Here is an 11,489-nt window from a genome sequence, read left to right on the forward strand (position 1 = left end):
GTGTAGGTGCTTTGATAACTCACACTAACTCTTCAGTTTGTAATAAAAACAGACTTCAGAGTTGTTTAGACTATCAGGGCTGTGCTATATTTCAAATGGATTATAATTTTCACAGTGAATCACTGCTGTGATTCATGGTGTTTGTGTTCTTTATGCTGTGCCCCCAAACAGATTGGTCTTTTCTACTTCTGGTACCCGTTTGGGCCAAGTAACCCAGGCGCTGTCCAACTCATCCTCTGCTAGCCAATCACAGCACTAGCCAAGCCCATGTAGCCAAGCACAGTGGCCAAGCGAAACACACATTCACAGCCATATTGGAACCTCATGACTAACATCCAATCAGCAGTGATGGCTGGTTCGTGATGGCATCAGGAGGGTGTGTGACATTGCAGTCACTCGTGCATTTTGACTTCAAAGTGATGTAGTTATGTAGTAAAAACCAGCTATGAAATATTTGCTATCGAAAATTCCAGTGATTCTCTATTTTAATCCAAATAGATCTGAGAAAAGAAAATATTTAGAATTGAGCCCCCCAACCTTTAACGTTTATGGGTTTATCCTCACCTAAGGTTATGCAAGTGGTGAGTTATGCAACGTGTTCAAACTATATGGACAGACAACAGCTTTTGGACTGTCAACCAAGTAAGTGCTACTTTGTCAAAGTAAAGATGGGACAGAAAGAGAGGGAGGATATGTATTTATTGGTCCTCGCCTAATAAAAAAAAAAAAAAATTTCAAGATGAATAAAACTTACAATGATTTCATGTCAAATGATGCAACTCAAACTGTTCTTCATCTCCCTGGCAACAGCTGTACTAAATAGACTGGAGATATAACAAAGCAAATCCATTTTTTTTCAAAGGTTATAATAAGGAGAGGACCGGATTGAGCCAAAACCTGCCAAAGGGGGTCCAGCTCCACATATTACATTGCAATTTCTTATTTATTTTCACTGTAGGAGGAGATAATTACTGACATGTGATTATACTCAATCCATCCAATAAGCCTTTTGCCAGAAGATGGAGCTCTAAGACTGAAAACACAGTATAGCAGAAGAAAACCTGCCCAACCTCCATAACATGAAGTGGTTGGAGAAATACAACAAAAGCTTCAAAGTTCACATTATTAGTTTCAGAAATAACTTAATCAAGCACACTATCTTATCAAATACTAGAATGGACACGACCAAGTCACAGTGCACCCACATGCATTTTACTTCTCTATTTTCTGTGATGTGTTTTACTTGTATGTGTTGCATATTCATAAATAAAATGAAGACCTTTGCTGTAATGTATAAAAAGTCTAATGATTCCCTTTCTCCCCAGCACTGTAAGTCTTTCTTTACTCCTAACTTCTTACTGGTGCCACTGTGACTGACGTAAAAGGTGTCCTGAAGTGTCTATAATGCTCTGTAGGTCTGTAGTAAATGTTCAGCAGTGCAATCAGGTGCAGGAAACCCACCTTGTTCTGCAATAGAGGCATTGGTACATGTTATATTCATTATATATTGCACATATTCATACAAACACACACACGTTCACACGCACATACTGTATACGTAATCTTGTGCATCCATAACCAAAAGTCTAGTACTAAAGATGCACCAATATGATTTTCTGAAGTTGGTATCAATATCTCATCATTTTGTAAACCATACATAAGAAATCTAACTCCAAAACAGCTGAAATATAGACATTAAGACAACACAGATGTTGCTTTTAAAGATGTGATGTGCTGACAGACATCAGGAGGGAACTCGGGCGTAGAACCGTCGCTCCTTCGCACTGTAAGGAACCAGTTGAAGTGGTTCGGGCATCTAATCAAGATGCCTCTTGGACATTTGGACACGTGTTCTTGGCATGTTCAACTGGGAGGAGACTACAGAGCAGACCTGGAATATGTTGCAGGGGGGGGTTTACGTATCCCAACTGGCCTGGGAAACGTTTTGGGGATGCACCAGGGGGAGCAGGAAAAGGTGGACAGAGAGGGAAATCTGGACTGCTTTGCTTAGCATGCTGCCTCTGTGACCCAAACTGCCAGACTAAATGGTGTAAAAAGGGATAAATGGATGTGCTGATAGATTGTATGCTGATATATTGGTGCACAATAGTACAACGCATTAACACTGTCAATAAATAGGTTCACTAATTATTGCTAAGTTTGAGAAAATCCATGTCGTCAACATCAATTAACCCCTTACAGCGTCAATAAGATTCATTTTCTTCACAATTTGAAGTTTGCAGGGTAAGTACTGGATGCTTGCTTGTTATCCAAGAGCCACATGAATACCCTCACTTGAAATATAACAAGATTTGCCTGTTGCCTCTCTTTAGAAACAGTGAGCTGGAAATAGCACCCAAATCCCCAGCAGCAGGGTGGATGATGCTAAAAAAGGCCTTGAGGGAGCTTTAGTGTCTTGTTCCTGGTGAAGATGGGCTCTCCACGCAGGGTGAGGTGCTGCAGCTGGTGTTGCAAAACCTCAGTGTCTGATGACTCCTTAATACTCATTTTGTCCAGATTAAGGTAGTCTAGAGATTTAGACTGGGCCCTCCTCCCCTTAAGAAGACAGAGGGGTAACGGGCCCTGCAGGCTTCTCCCTGGCTCCCTATGGGACAAGGACCTAAGAAAGGTGTCACTGGAGCTGGGCGCACGCTTCTGTCTTCGCCCACCGGCAGTAGTGACATCATAGGGCTGATAATAACGGCTTTTGGCTTTGAAGATCCACGACGCTCTGTGAATGCCCAAGTCCACCGGCTTGGGAACAATGCTCGGGACGGAGCTGGGCAAGGTCTCCAATTCGGAAGTCTCCTCTGGACTATTGGCAGACCACTTGTGGGCTAATTTGAGCAGCTCTTCACCAGTAGTAAAGCCCACCAGATAGTTGGAGTCCATGTGGAGGATCTGGTAACCGGCAACAGTCCCTCTGATGGGTGAACAAGGCGTGCTGGCACAACGAGGCCTCTCTATCTCTGGCTTTAATGTAGCTTTGACCTCAGCTGCAGGTAGAATAGACACAGGTGCCCTGGACACTCCACTGGTATCCATTTCCATTTTCACAGACATCACCTGACGGATGAAAGGCAGAAAGAAAGAAAGAAAGAAAGAAGGAAAGAAAGAAAGAAAGAAAGAAAGAACTGGTTTGCTCATTTCTTAGGGTTAGCCTTCTGTTTGTATTTGCTGGTATTCTGTTTGAAAGACAGTAATATAATCTGCATTAATCATTCTGCATAACACACTGCCCAAAAAAATCATGTTTGATCACAGCAGCACTGGTGGTACAGGCACTCTGGCTGTGCACACTCAGCCATGATGTCAATAATCAAGTTCTGATCTGATGATTTTGGTGCTTTGTGATGCAGCATAATCAAAGGACATCACATGAAATCACTGATCTTCGAAGCATTAGTATTTTTTTGTACAATCCAATGTGAGCAACATGAGCAGTAAGTGATGACGTGTGTTACACCGTCTGTTAAACAAAACAATGCAATCTTCTGTCTGCCAGTAAAATATGCAAGAACATTCAGTTTGATTCCTGTCCGGGTCATTTCTGTGAGGAGTTTGCATGTTGTCCGTATTTATATATTTCTCTAATATTTAACAACATAGTAGGATGACATTAGTGTGTGTAGTTATTGTGCTGTACACTGACAGATCAGCACAGCAGCCTCCTGTAAAGACCCACAGGCCTCATCCGCCCTCACTGCCGGGAGAGAGAAGCTGATTAGCCCTGCACGGGGAGCGAATAACGCCTTTAAGCCTTAGTTCCGTCGTAATCGTCATCATCATCACCATCAGCTTCATCATCAACCTTACATGTTAAGAATTCATTCATTTACGGTCTGAAATCTTTCCCTGCATGTTAGATCGGGCCGTGGTCACAGCTTGGTAGAACCTTGGAGTGGTCCGGGATGGAAGAGACTAATTTTAGCTCGGTGTTTAATCTTATTATGAAGGATGGTTAAAAATACACGTGAAAACACAAAGAGCCGACAGTAATAACAAATATTAAAACACAAACCTGCTTGACACAATTCGATGTTCAGTCTCCTCCTTTGCTGTCAAACCTGCAGCTTCTGTTTGTGACGTCTGCGGCGGCGAAAAGAGCGCAAACGGTCCCGTTCCTTCACAGTAAAAGCGTCAAAGCAACATCCCCCTCAGAGGATTCTTACAGTTCATACACAAGCAAATCATTTAACAAAATAAAATCAAACCTAAGAATTTGGCCACATGGATATGTTGTAATGTGCTCATAGACATGAATAAAATATGAAAGGTAGGAGCATAAATCCACGCAAAAACCTGGTGCCTAACCCCCCCTCCTCTCTCTTCCTCCTTTCAAATATGTAGCACCATTTTTTTTGCATGTTTTGTGTCATTTCATTTTGATGTTCTCATTCTCGTTGCTCATTCCCCACCTATAAAAAGCAGCCATGATGTCAGAGGTTCAGCATGGAGCTACAAATTCCCAAAATGTGTAACCATGGACCAAATCGTTCATTTTTGTAGAAAGCCCATATCTTCTCAGCTTATTTCAGTGTAAGAACTGAATACATATCAGCCGAAATGGCGCTAAAGTTGGGAGAGCGTTAGACTGAAGATCTAAAGGCCCCTGGTTCAATCTCAAGTTTCGTCACAAATCACAACTGTCACACATATTGCGTAACCATGGACCAAATCCTTTGTTTTTGTAAAAAGCCCATATCTTGGACAAGGAAAGAGCTATAGAGCTCTAGAATTTCAAACTCAGCATCTAGACCAAATTTGATCTTTGGTCAGATTTCCCAAAATGACAGTGTAACCATGGACCAAATCGTTCAATTGTGTGAAAAGCCCATATCTTGGTTAATTTAAGAGCTAGAGCGCTAGAAATTCAAACACAGCATCTATATGGCACTGGAATCCATTGGTTTAAGTTTGGGGCAAATTTAATTTTTGGTCCGATTTTCCAAAATGACAGTGTTACCATGGACCAAATAGTAATTTTTTGTAAAAAGCCCATATCTTCTCAGATAATCTAAGTGTCAGAAATGTATACATATCAGCCGAAATGGCGCAGTTGGGAGAGCGTTAGACTGAAGATCTAAAGGCCCCTTGTTCAATCCCAGGTTTCGGCAGAAATGACAACTGTCACAAAAACGTCAGTGTAACCAGAGACCAATTTCTTCATTTTAATGAAAAGCCCATATCTTGGTTAATTTAAGAGCTGGAGCGCTAGAATTTCAAACACTGCATCAATATGGCACTGGGATCCATTGTTGTAAGTTTGGGTAAGTTTAATTTTTGGTCCGATTTCCCAAAATGAGACCAAATCGTTCTGTTTTTTTTAAAGCCCATATATTGGTCAATTTAAGAGCTAGAGCGCTAAAATTTCCAAAATCAGCATCTACAGGACATGAGGATCATTTTCTGTAAGTTTGGGGCAAATAAGATTTTGGGTCCAATTTTCCCAAACAACAGTGTAACCATGGACAAAATCGTTTGTTTTTTAAAAAGCCCATATCTTGGTCAATTTAGGGGTTAGAGCTGTAAAATTTTCCAAATCAGCATCTACAGGACACGAGGATCATTTTCTGTAAGTTTGGGGCAAATTTAATTTTTGGTCCAATTTTCCCGAACGACAGAGGTTGAACGACAGTCCCATTCTTCCTTCCTCTACCCAAATTCACACAAATTGATGCCATTTCTGCCTGGATGCTGCGTTTGAAATTTTAGCTCTCTATCTCCTTCCTTGTCCAAGATATGGGCTTTTCAAGTTTTCTCTAGTTTCAACAATCGATGACCCGCGGGTCAACGTTTTTCGAATATTTTCAATGTTCCCCAATTTGCCCCAAATTCACACAAATTGATGCCATTTCTGCCTGGATGGTGAGGAATGAATGATGCCTGATGAACGACAGTGTAACCATGGACCAAATCGTTTGTTTTTAAAAAAAGGCCATATCTTGGTCAATTTAAGAGCTAGAGCTTTAAAATTTTAAAAGCAGCATCTAGAGGACACGAGGATCATTTTCCGTAAGTTTGGGGCAAATTTAATTTTTGGTCCAATTTTCCAAAGCCCATATCTTGGTCAATTTAAGAGCTGGAGCTCTGAATTTTTTAAAATCAGCATCTACAGGACACAAGGATTATTTTCTGTAAGCTTGGGGCAAATTTAATTTTTGGTCCGATTTCCCAAAATGACAGTGTAACCATGGACCAAATCGTTCAATTTTGTGAAAAGCCCATATCTTGGTTTATGAAAAAGAAAGCACTAGAATTTCAAATGGCACTGGGATCCATTGGTGTAAATTCAGGGAACATTCAAGTTCAAATTCTTGAAGTGTAGAACACAGATTCTGAATGCTCACCTGTATTAGTCATCAGTGACTATGGTAACTACCTGGTTCCTCCTGATTTGCTCCTTGTTTAAGCCATGTTTGTGTTCTTCTTGCCAACAGTCATTGACACTAACCATTTTATTTCTTTATCTAAAAAGCTAATGATTCAACCAGATAGGGATTCAATATAGAAAAAATGCAATAACAATTTCCAGCACTTCATTCAAAAATCCAAGCACTTCTCAAACCTTGTAAACTACCAATGTTTTTTCGAGGATTTCAAGCCCCCATACAAATTACTCATTAGTCATTCTAAATACTTCACCCAACAAGGAATGTAAAATATACCATCAAGGATTATCAGATATGTTTCGTGTGCATCTGTGAATATTCAGTCTCCTTAGATACCGTCACCATGAGCAAACCCTCTGCAATAATTCAAAATGCCCAGACAAAAATACTGACTATGGAATTCAACTGAAATGCTTTGTTTCAGAGGCATAAAATGTACCTTTAAAAAATGTCTAGGTAGTCTTGCCCCAGTGTAGTTACAGTCCAGTAGTCATCATTCACTTTTGGAAATCCGTCTTTTGGAAATGTGTGATGCAGCACTTGTCTGCACTTAAGTTTTTCTGCCACCTGGGAGGGACTTAAAGTTCTCCGTGGCCGACTTCATCTTTGAGCCGCTCGTCTTGATTGACTTCTGACTCTTTCATGTTGGCAAAGGCGACTTCTTGCGTCAGCTGTTCCACTGGGGGAAGACCCACTGCTAGATTCCTTACAGCTATGCAAGTCATCAAGAACCTTAAAGTAAAGAAACACTTCATTAGTGACACATTTATGTATGGTTTTACATTTTCAGGAGACCAAACACTCACCCCCTCCGTATTGTGTAGTATTTCTTCACAGCGAAGCGGTTAAATCTCTCCAGTATGCCGGCCTCCCTGCGTTTCTTCACCTCCTTCATGCGACGCTGCCTCCTCAGGAACAGCTGCACAACTGGGTCGGTGGCGTTGACCTCTGCGCTGTCGTCGTCGTCCGCAGTCATAAGTGGCTGCAGCTCAGGTGGAAGGGGCTCGGTTTCTGTGGGGCGGGACATACAGGTTCAGACAGAGAGCTGCCACTTCAAATAGCCCAATTGGTAAAGCTCCAAGGCTAACAAATGCTGTATTTAAATCATAAATCCAACCCAAATCATTCAAAGTGAAGAAAGCTTTGGTTACCTGTTCCATTGCGAACGCGTTCCTGGAGCTCAAAAAGCTTGGTGAAGTTCTCCTGAAGAGCTGCTTCCGTGGTGTTGACGTAGATGTACATGTAGCAGGAGGGCTCCTCAGATACGGTGTAAACCTTGTGATAGGCTCCAGCAGGCACCTGCTCACACACACACACACACACGTTGTGGTAAATGTCTGCATGTCCGAGTGAAGGTGTTTAACGCTAGTGATGATTTTGTTTTACCTTCATCTGCTCACCGGGCTGCAGAGTGTAGTTCTTCTTCTCTTCTACTATCTCGATATTCACTTTGCCCTGCAGCACCTGAACGCTTGTGTTGCCCAAATCTTCACTAACAAAGTTTTCTAAGTGGAGACCTGCAAGGTGAGATGCTGTTTTAGCTCAAATGGAAAAATGCACAGTATCTTGTCCTAACAATCCAATAGGTAAACAAACAAAACACATGATAGCATATCTAATCAATATGGAAGAGATTTCAAACCTGCAAAATCAGCAATGAAGACGATCTCAGTCTGATTATCCAAACTGCCCTCAATCTCTTGGAACTTGGTCCTCCAGGGTGAGAGGTCAACCAGCAGAGGCATCAGCCACGAATTCGGTCGGAAAGGAGACCAATCAGCTTTCACTATGTCCACACGGGGATCAAAGATCCTTTGAGAGCAAATTTGAAACAGCCACTTGTTGTTATTTCGATGTTTGTAAAAGTACAGTCATTGCCATTTGTTACTGAATGAAGTGTCTCATACCTTTGCTGGAAGCGTTCGTTGATGGACACCCAGATGTCAAAGTAAATTTCGGGCTCAGAGATGTTGTACCGAGGCAGGAGGAGACTCAGACAGGTGGCGTACTGCTTCAGCATGTCTCCGTGGTCTTTCCACCGACGGCTGTGCGTGAACACCTGCGGCACAGACCAGGCAAGAATCAGTTCATTAGTAGAGCCGCTCAGCTTCAGGAAAACCTCCACAAATGTCAAGAGTTAGGACGGTATCATCCTTCACACAAAGATTAGTAACTGCTTCCGACTCTTTCTTGTCGTCTTCCTCGTTAATTTGAAAGCTAAATAAATAGATTAGAGTTATAGTTGTTCCTCTGTGGTTCACTGTCACTCACCCCTGGGTTCAGATATCCAATGTCTCCAGTTTTTCCGTCTTTGTAAGTCATCTTCACATGCTGGTGACTGCGGGAGTGAACCATCATGTCCCAGGAGTAACCGTACAAGCCATTGGTCCAGTTGTTGTAACCCTGAATAGAGACAAATGTACAATTATATTACTAATATAAAACAGTATGTATATACTGGCCAGCCAGTATATTGTGCAGCTAAATCGGACCTAAGTGAGTGTGTTTCAGATTTTCCTGATTTCTGTATGAACGAATACTAAAACAACTGAATCCCAGGTGTTCATATGAGAACAGTCGGATTGTGAGCGGTCACGTTTCCAACCGTTACCAGGGCCTTCACCCCCACGCTGTCTGAGCTGCTGTTTGCTGTGGACTCCTCACTGTGTTGACTCAGATTGAGCAACTCTCTCTACCCGGTGACTCAGACGCCCTTCAAAGGCTTTAAATGACAGCACAGAGAACTCTTCAAAAAACATCTCGATCAAACACAAAAGCTTTTAGAAATCTCAAAGTTGAACATATTAAGCAGACGTACCTGTGTGATGAAATGGGAGTATGGCAGGAAAAGCTGCTCAGCAACATAGATGATGGTAAAGATGGCGGCCAGCTTGTGTTTAAGTCTGAGCTTTGAAGGCTTGGTGACAGCTGGTGTCTCCTGGCGCTCTGTGCTCGCGGTCTTGGCCTCGGGGTAAACACAGGACACGCTGGGCTGAGGGTCAGGAGCCGTGAGCGGCAGCACCGCCCTGAGGAATGTCGGGAAACGGGCGAAGAACCTACGTGGCCAGTCTGGGTAGCAGAAGAGAGGACTGGTGGCCAGCATCGTGTAGGCAAACATTCCTGTGGAAAGTCCACATGAACACAGAATGACAAACTCATAAATAGGAAAAACGTTTCGGACTGCAGCTCAGGGGAGAAACAAAGAGATTTGAAGGAGGAGGAGGAGTCGTACCAATGCTGAAGAGCTGCGAGTTCATACAGTGGAAATAGCTGACAAAGAAAATGGCAAAGGGTCTCGTGGCGTCGAAAAACAACAAGTACCCGGCGGTCAGATCGAGGATGAGACCTCCTCCGTGCACCACCAGGAGACTCACCAACTCCACAGGCAGAATCGCTCTGGAATAAACAGAAAAACACGAGATTCAGCTGAGAGTTCAGACGTCTGACAGGGAGGCAAAATGTCCTCGAGCAGCTGATACCTACTTGAAAGGATCAAAGAGCCAGTGGTGCGCCAGGTACGACATGGAGTATCCCTCCACCCAGTCAGCGTCCAGCTTCTTGATTCCAGCGATGAAGTATACAATAAAGATCTGCGTGTCAAAAACAAATGGCACAGAAGTTAAGACTGCTTGTAGCCACGTTGTGTCCACGGGCCGTCATTAGAACGCACAGAGGCACACACAAACACACCTGTGTTCTCAGAATGGTGTAATTCCAAAGAGGCACGTGAGCGTTTCTAATCACAGGTCTCCGCAATCCGTCAAGCGACCTGCAAATAGACTCCAGCGTAAACTTCTTCGTCTGATCAGACAGAAACACACGAGCACAGACAGAATCATCATCATCGTCGTCTCACCAGTATCGGTTGCCGTCCATGAGTGTGAGCTGAAATCCGATCAGGCCGTAAAGGTACGAATGATTGTTCCACGCCGTTTTGTCCAGAAAGAAGATGTACCAGTATGTTGAGATGAACATGAGGCAGGAGAGGCGGTAGAGACAACCCAGCATGATGCCCACCGCACCTTCAAGGACAAACACGAGGCAACAAACACGGGTTTCAACAAAAATCAATACAACTTAAAATCTTAAGAAAATATAAATAAAGTACAAATAAAGAATGAAGTCAAAGTGAAACCCACCGAGGAACATCACCAAATACACCAAGTACATCCAGTCCAGTGGCAGCGGCTGTAGGAAGTTGAAGAGGGGGAAGCGGCACACGGGGGCGCCGTCCAGAAACTTGTAGTCCAGGTGACTGAGGCCTCGTTCCTGTGTGATGTCGATCGCCATCAGCATTCCTGCAAGAGAACAGGAAAACATTCAGGAAGACTTACTCTCATTTTAACTGTTTGATCAAATCTGCCAGGGAAGCAGCACCTGAACTCACCAAACAAGCAGCGGAAAATGCCCAAAGATGCAGGGTCAGTGGGGCGGTTCAGCAAGGCTACCAGGGCATGCCAGGAGGTCAGGTCCTCCTTTTTGAAGCCGAACAGTTGCTCTATCTTGCTTTTCACGGGAGACCCCTCTGGTTTGGGAGCTGCTGCATCCTTCTCTACACTTTGATCCCCTTCGTCGCTGCTCACAACAGCTCCTACACAGATTTGATGTTAGATAAAGGAACTTGCGAGTAGGAAATCACTGCACTTAACTGCGTGTTCCCAACGCCTACGGGGGTTTAGCTCAAAGGCGAAATGCTCGTTAAAGTTGCGCTAACCAACAACAGACGCCACCATGTCTGTCAATGCGAACACAAAGACTTACCTGCAGCCGCTTCTCCAACTTCCATTACAGCAGAGTTTGGTTCGGAAGAATCGGACGGGTTTGTGCAGAGTTACGGGGCACAAGTCGCGTCTCTCTCTCTCTCTCTCTCTCTCTCTCTCCGCTCTCCCGGTCCCAGGTGAAGGCGACGGCTCTATTCCAACTTACGTGTCACAAACAAACACACTGACACTCACACATACATACAACCACACACACACCATGGTACGCACGTACGCGAGCTAGCTAGGCAGGGGGGGAGGAGGGGGAGGAGCTTAGCTGCGGCAGGAAGTTTTGGAATGTTGTGGATTAGATTAACGGCGCTCATTGGCTGAGTTC

At 43.6% G+C, this 11,489-nt stretch overlaps 2 protein-coding genes across 2 annotated transcripts; both read right to left on the reverse strand.

Moving 5' to 3' along the window:
* Positions 1 to 680: 680 nt before the first annotated feature.
* On the reverse strand, positions 681 to 4,158 carry macir (macrophage immunometabolism regulator). The gene is made up of 2 exons (XM_076163509.1): positions 4,022 to 4,158; positions 681 to 3,895 (listed from the first exon to the last, which is right to left on the reverse strand). Exon 2 carries the CDS (start codon positions 3,145 to 3,147, stop codon positions 2,386 to 2,388), a length of 762 nt encoding a protein of 253 aa, XP_076019624.1. The 5' UTR covers positions 3,148 to 3,895; positions 4,022 to 4,158; the 3' UTR covers positions 681 to 2,385.
* A 982-nt stretch (positions 4,159 to 5,140) lies between these two features.
* ggcx (gamma-glutamyl carboxylase) lies at positions 5,141 to 11,358 on the reverse strand. Its single transcript, XM_076163506.1, has 15 exons — positions 11,154 to 11,358; positions 10,780 to 10,983; positions 10,532 to 10,690; positions 10,249 to 10,414; positions 10,083 to 10,161; positions 9,876 to 9,982; positions 9,625 to 9,788; positions 9,211 to 9,512; positions 8,664 to 8,795; positions 8,300 to 8,451; positions 8,035 to 8,204; positions 7,779 to 7,909; positions 7,544 to 7,691; positions 7,199 to 7,403; positions 5,141 to 7,124 (listed from the first exon to the last, which is right to left on the reverse strand). Exons 1-15 carry the CDS (start codon positions 11,176 to 11,178, stop codon positions 6,971 to 6,973), a joined length of 2,298 nt encoding a protein of 765 aa, XP_076019621.1. The 5' UTR covers positions 11,179 to 11,358; the 3' UTR covers positions 5,141 to 6,970.
* Positions 11,359 to 11,489: the final 131 nt, after the last annotated feature.

The sequence above is a fragment of the Genypterus blacodes genome, unplaced genomic scaffold (genome assembly GCF_046128005.1).
Source record: "Genypterus blacodes isolate CSIRO-AG114 ecotype Tasmania unplaced genomic scaffold, CSIRO-AGI_Gbla_v1 ptg000133l_1, whole genome shotgun sequence".
Taxonomy (NCBI): domain Eukaryota; kingdom Metazoa; phylum Chordata; class Actinopteri; order Ophidiiformes; family Ophidiidae; genus Genypterus; species Genypterus blacodes.